A 26,631-nucleotide genomic window follows, 5' to 3' on the forward strand; every position below is an offset into this window, starting at 1 on the left:
GTTTATTGTTGTTGCTATAATAAACTGCTTTAATTTACTTGCATCTTGGTGTGATCCGGTTTCCTGGCACCCTGACAAGGTGGAAGGGAGTTGGTGGAGCAATCAAGCCAAGGAAACTCCGGCCTCATGGGCAGGAGGAGGAGAACTGGTGGAGCCATCAAGGCAAGAAAACTCTGGCCTCATGGACAGCAGGAAGGGAGTTGGTGGAGCCATCAAGCCAAGGAAACTTTAGCCTCATGGACAGGAGGAAGAAATATGGTGGAGCCATAAAGCCGAGGAAACTCCAGGCTCGTGGGCAGAAGGATTAGAGTTGGTGAAGCCATCAAGCCAAGGAAACTGCGGCCTCATGGAAAGGGGGGAAGGGAGTTGGTGGAGCCATCAAGCCAAGGAAACTCTGGCCTCTTGTGCAGAAGGATACAAGTTGGGGAAGCCATCAAGCCAAGGAAACTCTGGCCTCATGGGCAGAAGGATAAGAGTTGGTGAAGCCATCAAGCCAAAGAAACTCCAGCCTCCTGGACAGGAGCAAGGGCGTTTGTGGGGTCATCAAACAAAGAAACTCCAGCTTTCTAGACAGACGGAAGGGAGTTGGTGGAGCTATCAAGCCAAGGAAACTCTGGCCTCATGGACAGGAGGAAGAGAGTCGGTGATGCCATCAAGCCAGGGAAAATCTGGCCTCGTGGGTAGAAGGATAAGAGTTGGTAAAGCCATCAAGGAAAGGAAACTCTGTCCTCATGGACAGGAGGAAGGGAGTTGGTGGAGCTATCAAGCAAAGGAAATTTCAGCCTCATGAACAGGTGGAAGGGAGTTGGTGGAACCATTAAGCCAAGGAAACTCTGGCCTCATGGACAGGAGGAAGAGAACTTGTGGAGCCATCAAGTCAAGGAACCCTGGCCTCATGGACATGAGGAAGGGAGTTGGTGGAACCATCAAGCCATGCTTTAGCGAAATAGAAACTCTTATGTTTTCCAGTTTCAGTGATTTTCAGCCACAATTAATACCTGCAAGTACTTAAAAGTAGTGGGGACGAAGTACTCTGTGTTTTGTGGCCTGGCCACTTATGGTTATGCTATGGAGCCACATATAAGTGGATTGGAGTGGCACACTTTGGGCATGATCAAGCTACAGGTGACAATAAAAGGGAGGGCACTATAAGTCTCATTATGAGGAGACATCGGAGATTGTTACAGATCAAATGTTAAATCATTTTTCCAATGACCCATCAGGATTTCTGTGGTGAAAAAACACAGCTCAAGGCTGAGTCATTGCTGGTCCCGTGATTTCAGACTGGCCGATGGAACATGAATCTTGTGACGAAATGCCTAGGCCTTTGATCATGTGGCCACCACTGGAGGGAGCCTAGAGCAGCGTTTTTCCAGTTAATGGAAGAATCCAATATTTTACAGTTGTCACCACAACAGGAGGTGGGGGAAAATTCGCAAATGGGGACACCTGTCCAAGAGAGTACTTCCTCTCACTTTGTTGGAATTTCCTCTTCCTGATACAGCCTGGGAAAAGACAGACAGTCATAAACTGGCGTTGAACCCATACCTTCTCTATCTAAACCTACAAAAAGGTTTAGGCATTAAATAAATCATACATATACTATACAAGCACTAAAGGGGATCCATTTATAATAAAAATTGCTGGATTTGCCCAGCCATGACTAATTTTCTCTGTATTTTGTCAATTGTCAGCACCATCTAGTGGCCATATTTTTTCCTGAATGATGATCACAGGAAATAAGCCAGTTAAACAAAAAAACGGAGAACATTTGTCATGGGTGGGCGAATGCTTGTGACATTCATCTAGTAAATGTTTTGGCATACAGTATCTCACAAAATAAGTACACCCCTCACATTTGTGTAAATATTTTATTCTATCTTTTCATGTGACAACACTGAAGAAATGAGACTTTGCTACAATGTAAAGTAGTGAGTGTACAGCTTGTATAACAGTGTAAATTTACTGTCCCCTCAAAATAACTCAACACACAGCCATTAATGTCTAAACCACTGGCAACAAAAGTCAGTGACAATCTCTAAATTGGGCCCAATTAGCCATTTTCCCTCCCCGCTGTCATGTGATTAGTTAGTGTTACAAGGTCTCAGGTGTGAATGGGGAGCAGGTGTGTTAAATTTGGTGTTATCGCTCTCACTCTCTCATACTGGTCACTGGAAGTTCAACATGGCACCTCATGGCAAAGAACTCTCTGAGGATCTGAAAAAAAGAATTGTTGCTCTACATAAAAATGGCCTAGGCTATAAGAAGATTACCAAGACCCTGAAACTGATCTGCAGCACGGTGGCCAAGATCATACAGCGGTATAACAGGACAGGTTCCACTCAGAACAGGACTCACCATGGTCCACCAAAGAAGTTGAGTGCCATGCTCAGCGTCATATCCAGAGGTTGTCTTTGGGAAATAGACGTATGAGTGCTGCCAGCATTGCTGCAGAGGTTGAAGGCGTGGGGGGTCAGCCTGTCAGTGCTCAGACCATACGCCGCACACTGCATCAAATTGGTCGGCATGGCTGTCATCCCAGAAGGAAGCCTCTTCTAAAGATGATGGACAAGAAAGCCCACAAACAGTTTGCTGAAGAGAAGCAGACTAAGGACATGGATTACTGGAACCATCTCCTGTGGTCTGAGGAGACCAAGATAAACTTATTTGGTGTCAGATGGTGTCAGGCGTGTGTGGGGGCAACCAGGTGAGGAGTACAAAGACAAGTGTGTCTTCCTACAGTCATGCATGGTGGTGGGAGTGTCATGGTCTGGGGCTGCATGAGTGCTGCCGGCACTGGGGGGCTACAGTTCATTGAGGGAACCATGAATGCCAACATGTACTGTGACATACTGAAGCAGAGCATGATCCCCTCCCTTCAGAGACTGGGGGGCAGGGCAGTATTCCAACATAACGACCCCAAACACCTCCAAGACGACCACTGCCTTGCTAAAGAAGCTGAGGGTAAAGGTGATGGACTGGCCAAGCATGTCTCCAGACATAAACCCTATTGAGCATCTGTGGGGCATCCTCAAACAGAAGGTGGAGGAGCGCAAGGTCTCTGACATCCACCAGCTCTGTGATGTCATCATGGGGGAGGGGAAGAGGACTCCAGTGACAACCTGTGAAGCTCTGGTGAACTCCATGCCCAAGAGGGTTAAGGCAGTGCTGGAAAATAATGGCGGCCACACAAAATATTGACACTTTGGGCCCAATTTGGACATTGTCACTTAGGGGTGTACTCACTTTTGTTGCCAGTGGTTTAGACATTAATGGCTGTGTGTTGAGTTATTTTGAGGGGACAGTAAATTTACACTGTTATACAAGCTGTACACTCACTACTTTACATTGTAGCAAAGTCTCATTTCTTCAGTGTTGTCACATGAAAAGATAGAATAAAATATTTACACAAATGTGAGGGGTGTACTTACTTTTGTCAGATGCTGCAGATGTCTGTTTTAGATCCCACCAGATCTGACAAAGAGGGAAGTCAGGAAGTTCGTTACCCATAAGTGATGCAGGGCCCGATTTTAACCAGGCAGTTTTTCCCGGTGAAGCTGGGAGCGCAGAGACAGATGTAGCCGCCGTCGCCGGTCTCGATGCAGGTGGAGTTGCTGGAACACGGGAAAGTCGCACACGGATGGATGTCTGCGGAGATAAAACACACAATGAGAAAACTGAATATTATTGCTCGGTATGCCTCTGTAATATCTTCCCGTCTTTCCTCAGAACTTTTCCTGTTGATCCCGCCAGAAATCCGGTGAGCTCCTAACATCCTCAAGGCTGCGATCACACCTAGGCGTTTTGCAAATGCACGCCTGAATCGCGTCACAATTTCCTGCCTAAATCCCCCTAAATGCATTTAGGGGGATTTGTGTTAGGTGGGGGAATTTGGGGGGAATTTGTGCTGGGGGGGGTGATTTGAAGTAGGAGGGAAAAGATGTGTACTAGAAGGGGACATTTTAGGGGTAGAGAATTTGTGCTAGGAGCTGTGATTTTTTTTTTGGGGGGGTGGGGGAAAGTTGAGCTGGGGGGATTTGGGGGATGGGGGAGTGAGGAGGTGTTTCTGCAGGGGTGCAGATTTTAGGAGGAGGGGGGATTTATGCTTAGTGGGTAAGCATGCAGATTAGTGCTCTGTGTTTTTTTGGGGGAATTTTTGCTGACACATAATGCTCATCTCTTTGGGGGGGGGGGGGTTTGGCATGTCTGCCCGGGGCTCTAGGTGACCTTTTCCCGGCACTGGCCGGCGCGGTTGGGGCCTACGGAAATCGGTGGGCCTTTTGTCTTTGTGCAGAATCCTCAAATTCTGCAGATTTTGGGAAGAGGCAGTGAACAAATTACAGCAATGGGGGAGGGTCAGATTTAGAAAATAATGGAAGATTTATAATAAGTTTTTTTTTTTCATATCAGTAAATAACAAAATAATTTTGTGTGGCATCTTATACCCAAATTTACAACCAATAAGCAGAATTTCCCCCCGGAATATTATAACACAAAGATAAGAGAACCGATTCATATCAGGAAGAAGAAGAAGATTTCACAAACCCCTCGAGGACCAATCCTGACAGCCGGATTATTCCTGGAGAAGAGAGATAATCAGGAACCATGAAAGTCGATGTATTATCCTGACTGAACACCAGGGGGAGCTCTGGTCATTCTTTTGTTTTGTTTATTTCCATGAAATGAAAAGGATTAAAGCGATCGCCTCTCTTTAACCACTTCACCTCCGGAAGGTTTTACCCCCCTTCCTGACCAGGCCATTTTTTGCGTTTCGGCACTGCGTTGATTTAACTTACAATTGTGCGGTTCTGCGACGCTGTACCCAAATAAAATTTATGTCTTTTTATCCCACAAATAGAGATTTATTTTGGTGGTATTTGATCACCTGTGCGATTTTTATTTTTTGCGCTATAAACAAAAAAAAAAACAACAATTTTGAAAAAAAATATAAATATTTTTTTACTTTCTGCTATAAAACATCCCATAAAAATATTTTAAAAATCTATTTTTTTCTTAAATTTAGGCCAATTTGTATTCTGCTACATATTTAGGGTAAAGAGAAATCCAAAAAGTGTATATTGATTGGATTGCGCAAAAGTTATCGCATCTAAAAATTCTGGGATAGATTTATTGACTTTTTTTTTTTTACTAGTAATAGCGGCAATCAGCGATTTTTAGCGGGACTGCGACATTGCGGCGGACAGTGTGAGTACTACTCGGATCAGTAGTGAGAGTACGGCTCGGATCAGTAGTGAGAGTATGGCTCGGATCGGTAGTGAGAGTACGGCTCGGATCGGTAGTAAGAGTACGGCTCGGATCGGTAGTGAGGGTACAGCTTGGATGGGTAGTGAGGATAGTGTTCGGAACGGTAGTGAGGGTGCGGCTTGGATCGGTAATGATAGGGTAGTTAGGAAACAATTTGGATTGTTAGCAAGGGTACGGCCCACATCAGTAGTGATATGGTAGTGAGGAAACCACTCGAAACGGTAATGAGGGTACGACTCAGATCGGTAGTGAGAGTACGGCTTGGAACAGTAGTGAGGGTATAACTTGGATCGGTAGTGATACGGTATTGAGGATACGACTCAGATTGGTATTGAGGATACGGCTCGGATCGGTAGTGAGGGTACAGCTCGGATGGGAAGTGAGAGTACGGCTCGGATCAGTAGTGAGGGTAGGGCTCGGATGAGTAGTGAGAGTATGGCTCAGATTGGTAGTGAGAGTACAACTTGGATTGATAGTGAGGATACGGCTCGGATGGGTAGTGAGAGTACAACTTGGATTGGTAGTGAGGGTACGGCTCGGATCGGTAGTGAGAGTATGGCTTGGATCGGTAGTGGGGGGTACGGCTCGGATCGGTAGTGAAGGTACGGCTCAGATTGGTAGTAAGAGTATGGTTCGGATTGGTTGTGAGAGTACAACTCAGTAGTGAGGGTACGGCTCGGATTGGTAGTGAGAGTACGACTCGGATTGGTAGTGAGAGTACGACTCGGATCGGTAGTCCCCCCCCAATAATGTCCTCAGTCCCCTCCCCCCAATACTGTCCTCAGCCCCCCATTAATGTCCTCAATGACCCTATTACTGTCTTTAGGTGACAAACACGCATGTGGAGCACACAGATACATGAATGACAATCGCTGAGCTCATGTTGGGCGCAGGGAATTGTTCGGAGCCATTATGTACAGGTATCAGAAAAGCTGTGGAGGGGTTTAAAGCTCCATCTATGGAAAATTCTGGGTATTGCAGTTTGTTTCCATTCTAAGTCTGGAGATATTTGGTATCGAGTTGCTCGGCTCCGCCTCGTCTTTTATCACTTTAAATTTGGGGATTTTATTATCTGAGGCGCTGAAATAAATATAAGGATTTAATAATCAGTTGTGATAATATTGTGCAGAATTCATTCTATGGATCCTCCGCTGTCACACAATGGGGAATATTTGGGGGGTTTTATGTGTTTTTTTGGCATCTGTGTGAAAACTGAAAATGAAAAAATGTCTCGATGAGTGAAAGGGTTAATGGGCGGAGCTGGTCCAGCGATCACCTCCCGCACATACCTATGTTGCAGTGGCTGCCGACCCATCCATCTTCACAGATACACTGCCAGGGTTTGGTGCAACTACCGTGAAGACACCCCGGAAACGGGACGCACTGCTCACAGAACTGCCCCTTCCACCCGGGACGACACCTGCAGGGAGAGCGACAAATAAACAATTTCCACATTCTACACAACAGCCAATCACTGCTGAGACAAAACTAGGATGGCTGGGTCACTGAGCCATTATATGATAGGACACTATTCCTCCCACTTACCCCAATGATGGGACACTATTCCTCCCACTTACCCCAATGATGGGACACTATTCCTCCCACTTACCCCAATGATGGGACACTATTCCTCCCACTGACACCAATGATGGGACACTATTCCTCCCACTTACCCCAATGATGGGGCACTATTCCTCCTACTGACACCAATGATGGGACACTATTCCTCCCACTGACACCAATGATGGGACACTATTCCTCCCACTGACACCAATGATGGGACACTATTCCCCCCACTGACACCAATGATGGGGCACTATTCCTTCCACTAACACCAATGATGGGGCACTATTCCTCCCACTGACACCAATAATGGGACACTATTTCTCCCACTGACACCAATGATGGGACACTATTCCTCCCACTGACACCAATGATGGGGCACTATTCCTTCCACTGACACCAATGATGGGACACTATTCCTCCCACTGATACCAATGATGGGACACTATTCCTCCCACTGACACCAATGATGGGACACTATTCCTCCCACTGACACCAATGATGGGGCACTATTCCTCCCACTGACACCAATGATGGGGCACTATTCCTCCCACTGACACCAATGATGGGGCACTATTCCTCCACCTAAATTCTGGGGGTCAGTAAACTGGCCGGTTGTTTAGGAGGTTTTGAGACCCTGGCATTGAAGCACGTCTACCATTCGCTGTTTATCCTGTTAAGCGACAGAGGATGGACCCTAACATCTCCTCTGGGGGTCCCAGGTGTGAACGGTCAATATTTCGGCGGTACTTTTGTAGAACCTTACCGGCATTCTCCGGGACTCTCACAAAACCCGTTTTCAGGATGACAGCCCGGCCTGCAGACACCTGCAAGAAATAAACCAATCAATCAGCATCGTGTCTGAACCACCACTGAACACCTCCCAGAATCGGATTCTACAACCAACAGCAATCCGAATCCGGAATTTATTATTCAGCTTTGACCCTTTATAGGATATCGCACTGATAAGATGAGCGTCTTATTTTCTGGAAACGTTACCGAAGCCCCGGACAGTCCTTTCACTTCCACCAAATGACTCTTCCTATTAAATCCCGGGACAGACCGGACTGACATTCCCACTAGGAGAATAAATGCCTAGGAGGTCCTGAGACACATGGGGGGGGAGGGGAGGGGGGATCTCTGAGCTTTATATTCTGTTCAAGAGCCACCAGAATAAGCCATCCTTCCCAGGGCTGTCTTTAATATTGATTGGACCCTGGGCAAACATTTTAATGGGCTCTCCCGATCCACTTATCATCTATTTGCAGGAAGTGCAATCTCAAGGGGAAGCTGCCTTGGGCCCCACAACAATGAATGGGCCCGGGGCAGCTGCCCCTTTTGTCCTGTCTTAAAGACTACCCTGATCCTACCAAATGGCACGGGAATCAGACCTGGGGGAGACTATAGAGGAGGAAGTGTAGGTGCAGGGTAGGGTGCCACCTCATCGCTTTGATCCAGGACACATATTATTACCCAGGTTCTGAGGCAGATATAATGCAGATGAGGCACTCAGTGAGGGTAATTCCCACCTTATCAGCCCCAGACCCTTTGTAATTACCATGAGTTTGGTTTTAAAGGGATGAGGTGTTAACCCCAGGTGCGGTGGTGGACCATGGCGCACAAAGGATTTCTCAATACTTCTCTAGTGGAAGCAAACTACAAGGTGCCACCAAGATGGCAGGGCTGGAACAAGGGGTGGGCAGGAGGGACGGCTGCCCTGGGCACTGTGGTATCGTGTGAGGTTCAGGGGCCCTACAAGGCGATTGGGAGGGGGATTTATTTTGGGTGGAGGAATTTGGGGGGCAGCAGGGGGTAATAATTGTTTTAAGAGAGGAAAATTGGGGGTGTGTGTGCTAGGAGAGGTGATATGGTAGAGGGCGAGGGGATTTTTGCTGGGAGGGGATTTTTTTTTTTTTGTGGGGGGATATGTGCTACTAGGGATTTTTTTTTTTTGCTGGGGGAATTTGGAGAGGGAGAATTTGAGCTAACAGGAGGGATGGGGGGAATTTGTGCTGAGTAGGTGGAAATTTGGAGTGGGGAGTGGAATTGTACTTGGAGGAGGAATTTGTGCTGGGAGGGAGGATTTTAGCAGGGGAGCAGATTTGTTCTGGGAGGCGGGGGAATTTATGCTTAGAGGGTAAGCATGCAGATTAATGCTCATGCATCTTGGGGAGGGGGGCACACCTTGGCTTGTTTGCCCTAGGCTCTAGGTGACCTTGTCCCAGCACTGCCAGATAGTACCTTGTCCTGGCACTGCCATATAGAAATCCCTCACCCATTACCCTTAGAAGGAAACCCTTCTCCCATTCCTATTAGAAGAAAATCCTTCACCCATTACCCTTAGAAAGAAGCACTTCACCCATTACCCCTAGAAAGAAACCCATCACCCATTACCCTTAGAAGGAAACCCTTCACCCATTACCCCTAGAAAGAAAACCATCACCCATTACCCCTAGAAAGAAACCCATCACCCATTACCCCTAGAAAGAAAGAAACCCTTCACCCATTCCCCTTAGAAGGAAACCCTTCACCCATTACCCCAAGAAAGAAAGAAACCCTTCACCCATTCATCTTAGAAGTGTCGGGATTATTGGGGGTGATTAAATAATTTAAAAAAAATGGCTTTAAAAAGCCATGTATATTCCATCTTATGCATATATAGATTTTGAACAGCACAGCTTCCATTTTGTTTAAGGTGAATGAAAGTTCATATATGTTCATTTGCAAAATGTCTGTTACAAGAGAGAGTAGAATTTCAACAGAGGTCTTTGTATTTCTTTTAAGATCGTAAATAAGATGTACATAGACATCTCTTCATATAAGACATAATGGTAATGCCAGTCTGTCTGTAAGTATTTAACAATGGACAATACCCCAGTATACTCTATCAGACATTTAAAATGAACTATATAAGTTTTTAAACATACATTATTATGTGTGAGAAGATATTAGCAATAATTATGTAATTATATTATGTAAGGCATATACATATATATTTAGGAATGTTATACCATATGTAGGGTTTATATTCTTGCTAAATAACAAATCTTACTTAGGTAAAGGTAATTCCTTTTTAAATTACTTCATTTTAAGGCATGTGGTAGGAGTGTTTATATAAGCGTTGCTTTAGAATGGACTAAGTAATAGATTTTCCAGTCCTAGACTAAATGTCTGACAGTTATGTCAGAATTCAAATAATTAATGGACTTTCACTAGCAAGAGGTCAATAAGGTCATCAGATAAGAATATGTTATAATTGTTCCTAAACACCAAATCTAATGAACGGTACAATACTGCTCCCTTTGGACACACTAATAAATGCAGTCTTGGGATAATTCAGATATTTCCAATATAATATATATTGTATTAAAAATATAATTATTGAAATTGCATTACTTGCCAGGGTAAATGATGGAGAATAGATGGACATTTATGTATGTACTGAGAGTATGGACAAAGTTTTATGTTGTGTTTTATGGTTACTCTTGAATATAGAGAAATCATCATTTAACTTTATTATACAAAACATTGGGTTAATTATTAAAGAGGTGTGACTATGACCTCACCAGTTAAGGTATAGAATATCCCAACCAATGGAGATAGTGTTCCTCCTTCTGGGTTTAACTTATGGTAATTTTAATAGCGCTTTGTTCTTACCATATAAAAGGAAGAACCCAGATGAGAGACAGGATGCATGACATTGCCCAACATACAATACACATACATCATACACACTACTACATCCCTCGATATACTCATCCAGACATACTCCATCTTGCTCCATCATTCATCTGAAACTTTGAGGGATGCCAAACGAAACTCCTCCCTCACTTACCACCATCTTGAGAAAGGCATCCATCTTAGGACTCTGGTAACGACCATTTGAAGCTAGCAGCCATCTTAAGTGTGGTAAATATAATCTTGCTGTGTTATTTGATTTTATTTAACAATTGTTTATTCTTTCCTTATATGTTTTATATTGCATATTTAAGGGTAATAAGATTACAATCCCAGCCGTATAAACCATAGTAGATTTTTCTCTAAAAAGCTGATTTTTGTTTTTATACATTTTTATTAATATCAGATTTAGTGCATTATTTGCAATTTTAAGTCTTCCGTTTTGCATGGCTTATTCTCACTCCATCTGCAGTGAAGTGACTTTCGGATATGCGATTCGCAGACAATTGTGGTCTATTTATATAGAACATTTACCTATGGTTTATGCTATACTTGGAGAAATGGTAATCTTGCTTTCGTTTTGTTTTCACTTTGCTTTCACTTTCACTATTGAGCTAAACATCACATTGCATTGATTGTTTGAAGTTAGTAGTTTATGTAAGAGTTATCTTTTTGTGTCACTTCTTGTTTGATCATTTATTGTGAATACATGTATGGTGAATAAATATTTTATATATATTCCATACTGTAGACTGTACTCACTAAGATTGGTATATGCTTTTAAAAAGAAATTAATCAATTAAAAAGAATTCGCTACATATTGATTTGTGGAAATAAGTGGAGATTCTCCTACCACACAGATCTTTGCTTATTGACATAAATAGACACTGTTATATTCAGAGCAGTATAAATATTCTGACATAATGAAGTACGAGCGCAAGATATTATTTAATATTCTTACAGCAGGAAACCCTTCACCCATTACCCCTAGAAAGAAACCCATCACCCATTCCCCTTAGAAGGAAAACCTTCACCCATTACCTTTAGAAAGAAGCACTTTACCCATTCACCTTAGAAGGAAACCCTTTGTCCTTTACCCTTAGAAGGAAACCTTTCGCTCATTACCCTTAGAAGGAAACCCTTCACCCATTACCCTCAGAGGGAACCCCTTCACTCATGGACAGACTGTCCATGGGCAGTAGAATAAAAACACATAAATGTCGGTTGGAACGGTTCTTACAAGGAATGGTATCCAGGTAAGTAATTGGTTCATCTGTGCACTGATCCGTGGAACTCATAAGAATCTCTAAGATAGGATGGAGCAAGGATTCTATAATTCCCTTCCCTCAATATCAGAATGAATTGTCTGCTGCCTGGCCGGATTTTTTTGGCTTTCTTCTGGATCACAACGGTGGTATTAGAATTTAGTTTTCTTCCAGTCGTATCATTTCGGAGAATGAAGTCGGCATTCGGTGAGTAGCGGTATTGATTAAACCTCTTCGCTGTCAGCGCGTACAATGTTCATTGTATATCTGTTCTCTTCAACTTAATCCACATCCTCACCTTCTTCATCTGACCCCATATTCCCATCATAAATTACAACGAGCGCCCAATTATCTTCAACCACCGCTCTCAATTATTCCTGAACCATCTTCCCGCCACATGAAATACAACCTATGTGTCTTTTCTTCAATCCTCAGGAAAGAGAAGAGCTTCTTATTCCTAATTATATCATTCTCCGACACTTCAAACTCTGCAACACCAACGACACCGCCATCGGAAATGAAGGTCCCTTCAATGGAGGAATTCAATCTGAACTCCAGGATAATAAATCCATCGGTCATGTGACTTCTTCCTGAATCTCGGTGTCCTTTGTGTATTTCCTCCAGATCTGTGCAGTCCTCCAGTGTGAGACTTCCTGTAATAAAGACCGCCCCCTGCTGCTCTCGCTCCTTGTGCGGGGGGGGCCTGTCTTGTCTCCACCCCCTCCTGTAGTAGGTGGAGCCTGCTAGGTACATCCCACAGCTCTGTTGTCTTTTCTTGTGCGGGGGGGCTGGTCTTGTCTCCGCCCCTCCTGTAGTAGGTGGAGCCTGCTAGGTACCTCCCACAGCTCTGCTGTCTCTCCTTGTGCGGGGGGGGCTGGTCTTGTCTCCGCCCCCTCCTGTAGTAGGTGCAGACTAATGGGCCCCTCCCACTGCTCTGCTGTCTCTCCTTGTGCAGGGGGACTGGTTTTGTCTCTGCCCCCTCCTGTAGTAGGTGGAGCCTGCTGGGCCACTCCCACAGCTCTGCTGTCTCTCCTTGTGCAGGGAAACTGGTCTTGTCCCTGCCCCTGCCTATAGTTCTCACCCGGTGATTGTGCCAGTAACACACTTCCTGTCCTAGGGGACAACGCTCACTCACTGTACTGTATCTATGGAGGAGGGGGGAGGGGATCCCACCAGTAATACACTTCCTGTCCTAGGGGACAACGCTCACTCACTGTACTGTATCTATAGAGGAGCAGCACTGTCACCCTAGGACAAGAAGTGTTACAGAACGCCTTCCCTCTTCCATACCTCCCTAACCTATCTGGGGAGGTGTACTGTAGTCCTCAAATGTGGCTTCACATCATTTTGAATAAATGGGATTGTCTCAGGTTATCAAACAAAATTTAATTTTTAAGTGGTTGGCCACTGTTTGGATTCTAAAATAAAGGGTATGATGTAGTCAGGTGCTGGACTACAGCAATGTGGAGATGGAGACATTGCTCTTTATTCTTCTCTCCCTCTACTGAGATATTAATGTTATGCTGCACCATTCTCCTCTGGCCAGCAGGGGGAGAGATAAAGCCAAGCAAACTCATAAATTTCTATGCAGAGCGCTGAGGATCCTGGGAGTTGTAGTTTGAAACGGAATCCATATAATGGGACAAATGGACTACTTACACTACAGATCCCTATAGGCACTTTGCAGCAGGACTAATGGAGGGATGTTTTTTTTTAAACTGCCCAGGTAAGTTCTTCATCTTGGCACTGGGGGAGTTAAAGAGAGAGAGATCGCCTCTGTCTTAATATTCGCCTGCCAGCGGGACGCCATACCAGTGGTGATCTGAGGGTGAGACTTGGAGTGAGGACACCCGGGGGCAGCACAGCACAACCTACATCACAGCACTGCTGCCACAGGGAGACATGAGCATCCACTCACCCTCTGCTTCCCATCACCAGAGGCTTTTAGGGAGAGAGCAAGGCCCCCCCCCCTTATACAGCAAGAGGTCCCTGCTGCACCCCACAGACTGGTAAGAGGGCTATTCGCCCATTGCTGATACTGCCAACAGGGACTGAGCCACCGGGAACTGGACACCAAGTGTACCCAATCCATACAGCACCCATTCTGCACTCTATACTGCACTTATTCCAAACCTAGACTGAACCTAAACCAACCCTATAACATATTATACCAAGCCCTTACCGCATCTGAACCACATCTACCTTGCACCTGTTCTGAGACTATACCGTTCCTATACTGCACCTACACTGCATTCAGGTTAACTGGGACTGTTAAGTGCAAAGATGCTTTTTAAAGGGCCCCAACGATAGCCAGCAAAAGAAAATCTGAAAGGACTGTTCCTCCCGTAATAATTATTCTGCAAGTTCCCCTGCCCCCCTTCTTTTCATTTGGACAGTGCATACCCAGTCGATTTAGGACTAGCATTGCCATCAATAAGCTCTGACTGGCAGTATAGTTCCTCTGTGCGGTAAATCAAGCTTTATTACTGCTCAGTGCTGCACTTGGAAGTGAACTCCTAATGTTTATGCTGATCTGGAGGCCAAATATCATCTTATGCTGAGTCCTTACTGCATATCACTTTGTATGCTGAATTGTGTTATTACCAATACATTCCATGCTGGACTAGTTACAAACCATATCAGGTGACATTATATTAGGTTTGCCCTTACTACCAGGGTTGGTGTCAGTTTTCTATGATATAGCGCTACTACTGGGTACTAAGTATTATAGAACTTTCAGTGATTTCCTGTAATATTGTATGTTTGTAGTTTGTACACCCAACCTGGTGTGTCAGAGGGGCTGAGGTCCTAGAGAAGGTCCAAGCGAAGAACAGAGGACCCGTTCTATCCTGCAGCTCCTATGGGGGTAGGGCTACATGGATATGACCGGAAGGTTTCATTATTGCAAAGCAAAATAAACCGGCCAGTCAGGGCAACTGGAAACCAGTCCAGATCATAATAATAACCATTGCAAGTTTTGTTTATTGTCTGCTAAAAGGAAACTGAACTTTTTGTAAAATAATAAGATTTATCCTGTAATAATACGATACAATATATCCTGTAATAATTCGATATGTCCTATAATAATATGATACAATATATCCTGTAATAATAAGATATATCCTGTATTAATACAATATAATATATCCTGTAATAATACAATATATCCTGTAATAATAAGATATATTCTGTAATAAAACAACACAATAAATCCTGTAACAGTTTTAAAATTTCATGTACTGTAAATAGATCCCATCCTATTTCCATCTGCCAAAAAAAAATTGAGTATGGCTTCCAAGTAACCATGGCAACACTGGGCCATTCTGTAATAATTTTGGCCAGCAGTGGGGCTGATCATGTGACTAGAGCGGGCAGCACTCAGGGTGGGGGAGTGAGCGGAGTGTATGCGTCTGTGCGGGATCGCAGACTATAAAGCCCCCCTAAACCCCTTCTATGTCACAGAGAAGAGATCTCATGTATTTCCTCCCTCTGGGAATGGTGGGAAGAGTGCGGGAACAGTTTACATTTCTTATATAATATGGGGAACCCCTGCACCCTCCTTACAGGAGTTTAACTGACAGCAGAAGGAGCCAATGGCTTCAGTGTCTCCGGTGAGACCAGGAAGTGGAGGAGGTGGGACAGTGCTGGAGCGGTAACAGGAAACAGGAATGTGTATAGGGATTGAGGGGGGGGACAGTGCTGGAGCGGTGACAGGAGCCAGGAATGTGTATAGGGATTGGGGGGGGTAGGGTTTTTAGTGGGGTATTTACCTTAATACAGGGAATAGAAGGTAAAAAAACTTCACACTGGACCTCATGCAAATTGGATTCTGTGCTTCTCTGCTCCTCCTCCAGACTCTGGGACCTGGATTTCCAAATTAAATGCAACATTTTCCCCAGTCAGTGATGATTTTGGGAGCCGTGTCATCTGCTGGTGATGGGCCACTGTGTTTTATCAAATCCAAAGTCAGTGCAGCTCTCTAGCAGAAAATTCTAGAGCACTTCATGCTTCCCTCTGCTGACCAGCTTTATGGAGATGCTGATTTAATTTTCCAGCAGGAATTAGCACCGCCCACACTGCCAAATCTACCAATACCTGGTCACATGATCATGGGATTACTGTGCTTGATTGGCCAGCAAACTGGCCTGACCTAAACCCCATAGAGAATCTGTGGGGGATTGTCAGGAGGAAGATGAAAGACACCAGACCCAACAATGCAGAGGAGCTGAAGGCCGCTATCAAAGCAACCTGGGCTTCCATAGCAACTCAGCAGTGCCACAGGCTGATCGCCTCCATGCCACGCCTCCATGTCACGCCTCTATGCCACACCTCCATGTCACGCCTCTATGCCACACCTCCATGCCACGCCTCCATGCCACGCCTCCATGTCACGCCTCTATGCCACACCTCCATGTCACGCCTCTATGCCACACCTCCATGCCGCGCCTCCATGCCACGCCACATTGATGCAGTAATTCATACAAAAGGAGCCCTGGCCAAGTATTGAGTGCATCCTATACTGTACATGGACAGACTTCTCACTAAGACATTTCTGTACTACAAATCCTTTTTTTTTTTTTTTATTGGTCTTATGTAATATTCTAATTTTCTGAGATGCTGAATTTTGGGGTGTCACTCGCTGGAAGCCAGAATCATGAAATGCTGGAAATCTCTCACTCTATATAAAATATCGGAGTTTACCGTTCTGAACTGAATTACTGAAATAAATGAACTTTTTAATGATATTCTAATTAATGGGAGGCACCTGTGTGTTGCAAAGCGCTGAGCAAACTGCAATCTACTAAATAATCTACTCAGGAAAACTTTTTGGGTTACGCAGGAAATCCCCAGTGAATGGGTTTTGGTTCTAGAGAGATTTTTTATGTGTTTTATAAGTTGCATCAACAGAATGATAAAAACAATGTGCAGCATTAATCTATTGTGTAAGGAATATACTAGAGTATATGCCCCACGCCTATCTCTGATGACGTCACCGGATGTGACGAAACGCGTACGTTTGGAACGCACAGCGTACGTGACGTGTGGCGCAGGTGGAGCGCAAGCCGGAAGTTCTCCCACTCACCACCCTGCATACAGTTTGCGCTGACACACACGATCACTAGCGGCCTAAAGTGGCCCCTTTATTAATTGGAAAACGTTTTTTATTTGGTTTCATTTGGCTATATACTTTGTATTACCGCCAGCATGTTTTTTTTACCCATGATTGGGGAATAAAATGTATATCTTAAAAATACTACACTATCCTTTGCCCCTCTAATTTTCTTATTTGGCCTGAGGTGAGAGGAGAGAGAGGGGGAGCCCGCCATCCTATCTACCCAAAGCAAGCCACGAGGAGATCCTGGAAGGCTACCTATGCCTGGTTGGTCTTGATGCCATAAGGCATACATGACCCACACCTTTTGGTAAGTGACCCACTCTTACCACTTATCACGGTGGAAATAGAATAAGAAGCTGCACCGATAATCACAGAGCGAACTGAAAAATCATCACGCTGAGCACTTGCACCTATTGTTTGTGAATAAGCATTGTTTGCACAAGAGACTCACCATTTACTCTGGATTTTAAAATTTTGTTGAACTTTTTTATGAAACTTTCACTACAGTCACCTATTATGGATTTTTATGTATGAATTAATTTGTGTATATCACTATATATAATTAGAGGAGTACCCACATATTTATTTATGTATTTATTATTAACATTTTATTGAATGCCTTTATTTAGATCATTTTTAGCAAGCGCTATAGGTAGCCTATTATAGACTGCTTTCCTACACACAGCATTAATCTATTGATCACATCTCACACCATCAATAATCAATATTCAGGTCAAAGGGGGGTGGGCCACTCTCCTGGTTAATGTGTGACCCTCTGTTACAGAATCTCACAAAAGTAAGTACACCCCTCACATTCTATCTTTTCATGTGACAACACTGAAGAAATGAGACTTTGCTACAATGTAAAGTAGTGAGTGTACAGCTTGTATAACAGTGTAAATTTACTGTCCCCTCAAAATAACTCAACACACAGCCATTAATGTCTAAACCACTGGCAACAAAAGTGAGTACACCCCTAAGTGACAATCTCCAAATTGGGCCCAATCAGCCATTTTCCCTCCCCAGTGTCATGTGACTCGTTGGTGTTACAAGGTCTCAGGTGTGAATGGGGGGCAGGTGTGGTAAATTTGGTGTTATCGCTCTCACTCTCTCATACTGGTCACTGGAAGTTCAACATGGCACCTCATGGCAAAGAACTCCCTGAGGATTTAAAAAAAAGAATTGTTGCTCTACATAAAGATGGCCTAGGCTATAAGAAGATTGCCAAGACCCCTGAAACTGAGCTGCAGCACGGTGGCCAAGACCATACAGCAGTTTAACAGGACAGGTTGAAAGTGAAAATGTCCAAATTGTACCCATATGGTATACAGAACCCTCCCCCCCCCCCCCAAATGTAGTTTCCCGCTTGTGTGATTGGCTGACTGATTTTCCCGGAAGCCTTCACTAAGATACAAGTCTGATTTTTCACATCCGCTGCAATAAAAATATAATTAAGATGAGATCCTGCATGCCTAAAGGAATGCAGACCTTGCCACTTTCCTCATTGGAACTTTGCAAGTGCGGTAGCTGATTTAATCATGAAGTCACTCCCATTCACATACACTCTGCACAAGGATACAGAGGAACAAACAGCTATTTCTGTAGAACAGGGGTCTCCAAACTATGGCCCTCCAGTTGTTTAGGAACTACAATTCCCATCATGCCTAATCATGACTGTGAATGTCAGAGTTTTACAATGCATCATGGGACATGTAGTTCTGCAACAGCTGGAGGGTCGTAGTTTGAGGATCCCTGCTTTAGAATAACAAAAGGTCAGAATCTGCTACAAAGTATGTTACAATCCCTGCAATGTACGTTCATCATCACCCAGACGGGGGGGACAAAGATGTTGCCTGCATTTGTTTCAGGCTAAGAACATTTTCAGCATATGCAGAAAATAACAGTTGATCCTGCCAGAAATCCAGTGTCCTTGTCACTTCCTGTGAGCTTCCGAGACAGCAGAAACAATGTTATCTGTCTTCTGTATGCAGGTAGGTGCAGTCTACTTTCTCCACGACAGGTGACGCTCTTCTGCTGCAGCACTGTTTTTGGAGGAGTTTTCCTGGGTCACTGGGAGAGTTATCCTATTGGATGTCGCCACTTAATGTGACTCTGGTGGCCATCTTGGGTAAGGCAGAGCCTATTTAAGACCCTGGCTCACAGTTTTGGGGTATTTGTGATTTGGCAGTGTAGGGAAAGATACCCCGCCTGTTAGGGACAGTACTAGTGGTAAGGAAAGGTTCCTGGCGAGAAGGGTCTGTTAGTCCTCTGGACATCTTCCCGATTGGGCACGAGACTCTCAGGCTGCATTCTGCTCTCTTTACGGGCACCGTCAGTCGAGCTGAGCATTGCTCCCCCTACACTGCTGAAAACTGGGAGTGCACCCAGTTGGGCGGTCCTCCTGCCTGGCTTTGTTGTGAACTGTTACTGCATTACTTCAATAAAAGTTCTCTATGGTACCCGACTGTGTGAATTATTGCCGCTGCACCATGCTGCACCCCACCTTCATGTAAACTACTTATCTCATCCCCCTCCTCCCATGGAGATGATCGATGGCTGATATGTTAGTAAAAAATAAAATGACTAGAGTATGGTTGTCAGCGTCACCTGTGGGAGCAAGTGACGGGGAGCGCACCACGGAGGCTGTGAACCCAATGGCTGACTGCTGAGGGTCAATAGTTCAGAGAAGTAGCTACACAGGGTCGCAGCCACGGTCCTGGACAGGAAGCTAGAGCATAAGATTCCCCAGGAACTGGAGTCTAAGAGCCAGCAGGTTTTCACCAGAGCCTCTGATGGTAAGGATGGACATGGCTGCAGCTGACTCTAGGTCACGGCCCCCAGGGTCTCCCAGCTCATGCTCACGGGCTGGCTCTGGTGGATTGAGAGAAAGCAGCAGTACAGGACCACAAGGGATAGTCAGGAGAACAAGCCAAAGGTCAGGGCAACAAGCGGACAGGGATGGTCAGAAGGACAAGCCAAAGGTCGGGGCAACAAGCGGACAGGGATGGTCAGAAGGACAAGCCAAAGGTCGGGGCAACAAGCGGACAGGGATGGTCAGAAGGACAAGCCAAAGGTCAGGGCAACAAGCGGACAGGGATGGTCAGAAGGACAAGCCAAAGGTCGGGGCAACAAGCGGACAGGGATGGTCAGAAGGACAAGCCAAAGGTCGGGGCAACAAGCGGACAGGGATGGTCAGAAGGACAAGCCAAAGGTCGGGGCAACAAGCGGACAGGGATGGTCAGAAGGACAAGCCAAAGGTCGGGGCAACAAGCGGACAGGGATGGTCAGAAGGACAAGCCAAAGGTTGGGGCAACAAGCGGACAGGGGTGGTCAGAAGGACAAGCCAAAAGTTGGGGCAACAAGCGGACAGGGATGGTCAGAAGACAAGCCAAAGTCAGTACACAGAGATCAGATGTAGAGCACACGGCAAGAAACACTCAGGGAAGCCTTCACACAATTGTTGCTCGGGCAAAGCTGGCTTGCAGTGCGCGGGTTATTATAGTGTTTCCTATTAGAGGCTGGGGCGAAGCCGTGCTGAGAGAAAAAACTCACAGGTGTGAGACCACGGTCCCTAAAGCTGATACACCAACCAGAGCAGTAAGAAGTCAGAGCATGAAACATTACTGCAGATTCATGACAATGGTGCTGATAAGTAGCGATCATCCCTGTAGACATATAGGCAAAGGAAACCCTCTATAGAAATGGGACTCTTATAGGTTACAACCCAACAAATACATTCTTTTTATGCATAAAAATTACAATTGTATTAGTACAAAAGTAAATAAAATACCTTATAGATAGAAATATCACATATAAATTGCAGCATAGCTGACGCAAGCATGACAGCATACACATATGGGTATAGGCTCCGCCCCTCACCCAATCAGGACTGGTTATACAATATAAATGAGTCGCCTCCCCCAAGGCGGCATTCTCTTTTTGTTCCTCAAATGCTCAAACAGTTATAACTACGGAAAGTAGATTTTTATTTTTGCTCTCACCTTGCCGGATTTATCTGGCCAGCCGTACAGGTTCAGCCTCTCCTGTGAAGAAGCTCCCTCCATTCGGGTATAAACCGTCTATACGAGGGAGGCCTCCCCCAGGTCCAGGCACTGGGTGCAGGATACTGGTCTCTGGATGCAGGTAAAAGAGTTCTGCCTTGTTGTTTGTTGGGACTGATCCAGTCTCTCCTCCTGGTGAGTTACGGCCCCACACACTGTTTGGTTAGTCTGGTGCTCTGTGTATGTTTTGTTTCACCTTGCAAAACGCTGGCATTGTTGTTAGAGCGGCTGCCCCCTTCCAAGATGGTTCCTTGTCTACTTCCTTAGGCTGTACTGCGGGCTGCCCTGTCCAGATGGATATGTAGATGGGGATGGCATTCGGGAGACTTGCGGTAGACAGAGAGCAGCAAGATGGCGTTGTGATAACTTCTGGCTCGCGGTAGTAGCGACCGGGAGTCCCGGGCAGCTGCCTGGGGGTGCATTGGTGGCCACCTGTTCAGGAATGGAGCCTCTCCCATCACCTTAGAGCCAGCCAGGGATGTGTTCTGCACAAGTAGGTGAGCGATCGATAGGCTGTCATGGTTTGTCATGATCAGTGATGGCTCGTGCTCCATTAGTCAGGGGGGCAGCAGACTGACCTGGCCGTTGCCCCCCCCCCCATATCACTCCAGCCTGCACCACCACATCCCCCCCCCAGTTTACTTACCTTGTTCCTCCGGACTGACAGGCAGCGGCACCTCCCCCCCCCCAGGCTCCTTCATGTCCCTTCTCGGCGGCCGTCTCCTCCCCCCTTTTTGGCCAATAGCATGCCTTCTCCTTTTGGCCAATCGAGAAACAGGTCTCAGGACCCGCTTCCTGATTGGCCGGAAGGAGAGTCAGTGTAGCAATCGCTATTTGTCACACAACTGGGTGGGCTCAGGGCTCAGTGCTCTGTGCCCCATTGGAAATGCATGCAACCAGCGCCTTGCATGTAGATTAGGGGGCCAAATGCATGGATGGGGGCAGCGTCCCCACACCCCTAATGGACGGGCCGTCACTGGTCATGATTATTATACGGTTAATATGTCAGGCAGCCAAAGTAGGGGAACTTGCTGTTATAGTTCTGTTTGTTTCGTTAATGCCTCACAGGTTTTGTTTTGTCTGCAGTATTGATAATGCATGGCTGATATACAGGAGGTGCAGTATTGATAATGCATGGCTGATATACAGGAGGTGTAGCTGTGCAAAGTTGAGTCTTTCCTATAAACTCAGCAATGCCCGGCTTTGCAGATTCCGATTCGTTTTAATGCTCTAATACCTGGCTTTGCTGTTTTTAACCTTTGCAGACCAGTGGCCTAGTGTAGGTTTTCCTGCCAGGGCTATTGGTCTGAGGTATATTAACCCTTCCTTGTGCTGCTTATGATACTGTATATTAATGCTTCAGTATTAATGACTGCTATGCGTTGTATGGCTGCTATGTGTTTAACGGCTGCTAAACGTTGGTGGCTGCTATGCATTAAGGGTTGCTATGTGTTGAATGATTGTTATGCATTAACCTGTTATGTCTAAATGCCTGAGTGAAGTTCAGTGCTCTGTTTAAATTTACAGTGCCAGTAATTTATCTATTACACATCTATCGGTAATTGCTTCTTCTGAGGGGTAATCCTAGCTCACAATAACATATCGGTCCATTTTCTGCTTCAATGTCTGCAGACGGATGTGTGGACGGCCACTGAGAGTGTATTAATGCTAATGTCCTAGCCGGTACTTCCAGGCGTTTATTGTGGCCACCAACCTGCAGCTCATATCCTTGAGGTATGAGCTTACCCAGAGACCAGCCATGATCAATAAGGTGAGAGTCAGATAGGTATATTATCTTAAAAAAAAAAAGAGAGTGCGCAGGTAATATGGAAGGTAAACCTCTGTATGGAAGGTAAAACTCTCCAGCCCAACATGGCAAATGAGGTTTAATGTATAAGAAGAGCTGCGCTAGACTGATAATAAGCTAGAGCCAACCAGCATCAAACAATAATCCACTTGCGAATGCATAAAACCAACAATGATCATATAGATGTATATCTTGCAGGCATATAATAAGAGTCCATCAAACAAAGTCCAAACAAGAGAATGAGGGGGTGTCCAGTGTAAAGAGGAGACCACACACCACTTCTACGTGCCTAATCCACATATGGTGCCGCATGCATAGAGCTCACGTTAGGCTTACCAGAGCTCACTGGAAATTAGCATAATGTGCAATCCAATCGCTATTAGGCTGACCAATATCCAAGATGTTTCACCGTACTGCCACCACTGTATCGCTGAACAGATGACCCCGAGCAGATGTAAAGGCCCCTCAGCGTTCCACGTCCCAATAAAGAGAAGGGAGCAATAGCGTAGTACGTATATACAATTTATTTTCACAACGGTTAAAAACACTTACATGAGTAGTAGTAACAAGCGCTTGTAATATCTCTCGCTGCTGCCCGACTTACGGGTTGTATCGTGGTGACGTCAGCATGCCTTCCCTACGCGTTTCGTGACACCTCATGTCTTCCTGGGGATACGGGCGGCGCGCTGACGCACCACATAAATAGCACATAAAGGACCGCCTCTTCCGGTGTCACCCGGAATGAGCGCCGCCATTTTACCTACTGGTCTACCAATGCCTCAAAGGAATAACATCCTGGGGCATGGCGGAAGAGAAGCCAAAGTCACTGAATCTCAGAACCGGAGTCACCGGAAGACGCTGGACTCGCACTTGGGATACCAGAAGCTTGTTCCGCCATCTTGAGCAATGGAAAGAGCCAATTGTCAAGAATAAGTCACGAACCACGATGACTAAAAATTAAATAGGTAAGCACCATAAACGTTAAATTCGATAACACACAGGAAGAGCCGATGTGTATCCATATAAAACACTAAACTAGTCCACATATATGCAGACATATATTGTAAATGTAAGAAAGCATTTCTAAAAGCTAAAAATAACGACCATTCCCAAATATTGGCAATGATCCCAAATCTGTGTATAGCCACAATGCAGCATCATGAGAGTGAACATCTAGATACTAAAAATATCAATATAGGTACCTTATATAAATAAGGCCATAAAATATTGGAAATACATATATTTAAGAAATATTATATACTATATAAAAACATAATATATAAAATACAGCAAACTAATACCCAGCGAAGGGAGTATACGTCCACAATGGGGCAACAGAATTTAGGGCAGAGGGGCTATGCCCCAGAACTACAGATGGAAAGCATTCAGGACAGAGGCGTAACTAGAACCTTCAGGGCCCCGATGCAAGAAACCATGAAGGGCCCCCCAGACCCCTGGCCGGGGCCCTTCCCTTCAAGCCCGGGGCTCTTCCCACTAATCCTGGGGCTCTTTACTCTCATTGCATGGCCTTTTATTATGGTCCCGCATCAGGATCCTTTCACAAGTTCTGCAGTGGGCCCCCTTCCTGCAATCTTGGGGCCTCCCCACAGTGGGGAAATGCCAGGGCCCGGTCGCAAGTGTGACCTTTGAGATCCTAGTAGTTCACCCACTGGTTTGCTACCGGGCCCCCTGGAGCATGGGGCCCAGTAGCGATTGCAACCCCTGCAACCCCTGTAGTTACGCCCCTGATTCAGGAGTTGTCTATGAATGCGCTCTAATCTGTGTCAATATTCAAACCAAAAGGAGTGAAAGTCCTCATCTTGTAGATCCAGGACATCTCAAGTTTAGATAATCCCCTCACAAAAGGTTCCCCTCTCCAATGAGGAGAAAATTTATTGATCCCAAGAAAAATAGTACCTCGGGGATCCTTATTGTGCTTAATCCGGTAATGGTTAGAGACGGAATGTTTTCTAAAGCCCTTCTTGATGTTGGCTATGTGCTCGTTGCAGCGCACCTGAAAGGCTCTCTTGGTCCTGCCAATATATTGCAGGCCACACGGACACTGCAACAGATACACAATCCCTGTTGTAATACAGGAGATGCAGGGCTTAATAGGGAAACGGATACCCAAACTAGTGGAACAAACTTCCCTAGTATTCCTCTGCTTACATGCATTGTAATAGCATGTTTGGTAGCGGTTACATTTATAGTAACCCTTAAGCTGATTGAAAAAGGTAGGCTTAGGCCCTGGAGCATCCAAAACGTTTGGAGCCAATTTGTCATGCAATGTGGTGGCACCCCTGAAAATGACCTTAGGCTTCATAGGCAAAACCTCCCTCAAAGTCCGATCATTTTTCAGGATGTGCCAATGTCGTTCAATAATCTTTTTAACCTTCCTGTGTTGAGTAGAGAATGTGGTTACAAAGGGAGCAGTATATGATGACTGCACCTTTGTTGGTCTAGTAGAGCCAGAAAGCATGGCGGACCTATCCATGGCCTCCACTTTGTTAAGAGTTTCAGTCAGGAAAGGCCCGTCATATCCTTTATCCAAAAAACGGTTAGTGAGGACCTGCGCCTGACGCTCAAAGTCATCATGGTGGGTGCAGTTACGCTTGAGCCGCATATACTGCCCCTTTGGAACTGCTTGCAACCAAGGAGAATGGTGACAGCTATCTGTCGGAATGTAGGCATTCCTGTCCGTAGCCTTAAAGTATGTCCTAGTAATGAACTTAGCATCATCACGGGAAATCGTCAGGTCAAGGAAGTTGATGGCCTCCTGGCTAGCTTCGAAACTGAGCTTGATGCCTCTTTTGTTACTGTTCAGTTCTTCCATGAACACATCGAGCTCAGCCCTAGGCCCATCCCATAGGATGTAAGCAGAGGAATACTAGGGAAGTTTGTTCCACTAGTTTGGGTATCCGTTTCCCTATTAAGCCCTGCATCTCCTGTATTACAACAGGGATTGTGTATCTGTTGCAGTGTCCGTGTGGCCTGCAATATATTGGCAGGACCAAGAGAGCCTTTCAGGTGCGCTGCAACGAGCACATAGCCAACATCAAGAAGGGCTTTAGAAAACATTCCGTCTCTAACCATTACCGGATTAAGCACAATAAGGATCCCCGAGGTACTATTTTTCTTGGGATCGATAAATTTTCTCCTCATTGGAGAGGGGAACCTTTTGTGAGGGGATTATCTAAACTTGAGATGTCCTGGATCTACAAGATGAGGACTTTCACTCCTTTTGGTTTGAATATTGACACAGATGTGAACGCATTCATAGACAACTCCTGAATGCTTTCCATCTGTAGTTCTGGGGCATAGCCCCTCTGCCCTAAATTCTGTTGCCCCATTGTGGACGTATACTCCCTTCGCTGGGTATTAGTTTGCTGTATTTTATATATTATGTTTTTATATAGTATATAATTTCTTAATATTTCTTAAATATATGTATTTCCAATATTTTATGGCCTTATTTATATAAGGTACCTATATTGATATTTTTAGTATCTAGATGTTCACTCTCATGATGCTGCATTGTGGCTATACACAGATTTGGGATCATTGCCAATATTTGGGAATGGTCGTTATTTTTAGCTTTTAGAAATGCTTTCTTACATTTACAATATATGTCTGCATATATGTGGACTAGTTTAGTGTTTTATATGGATACACATCGGCTCTTCCTGTGTGTTATCGAATTTAACGTTTATGGTGTTTACCTATTTAATTTTTAGTCATCGTGGTTCGTGACTTATTCTTGACAATTGGCTCTTTCCATTGCTCAAGATGGCGGAACAAGCTTCTGGTATCCCAAGTGCTTGTTTTCCCTATAGCGGAGCTAATTTAATTTGCCACTCTGCTCGTTATTATTTAATC

At 45.1% G+C, this 26,631-nt stretch overlaps 1 protein-coding gene across 2 annotated transcripts in view; it reads right to left on the reverse strand.

Moving 5' to 3' along the window:
* The window catches only part of DLK1 (delta like non-canonical Notch ligand 1), a 53,547-nt gene that overhangs the window by 2,833 nt on the left and 24,083 nt on the right, over positions 1-26,631 (reverse strand). For both annotated transcript variants that reach the window (XM_082242876.1, XM_082242875.1), the window contains exons 3-5: positions 7,595-7,655; positions 6,555-6,685; positions 3,507-3,648 (exon numbers count right to left, since the gene is read on the reverse strand). In XM_082242876.1, the coding sequence (XP_082099002.1) occupies positions 3,507-3,648; positions 6,555-6,685; positions 7,595-7,655 (334 nt within the window). The remainder of the gene's footprint in view (positions 1-3,506; positions 3,649-6,554; positions 6,686-7,594; positions 7,656-26,631) is intronic.

Source organism: Pelophylax lessonae, assembly GCF_965119305.1.
Source record: "Pelophylax lessonae genome assembly, chromosome: 13".
In the NCBI taxonomy this organism is placed as follows: Eukaryota; Metazoa; Chordata; class Amphibia; order Anura; family Ranidae; genus Pelophylax; species Pelophylax lessonae.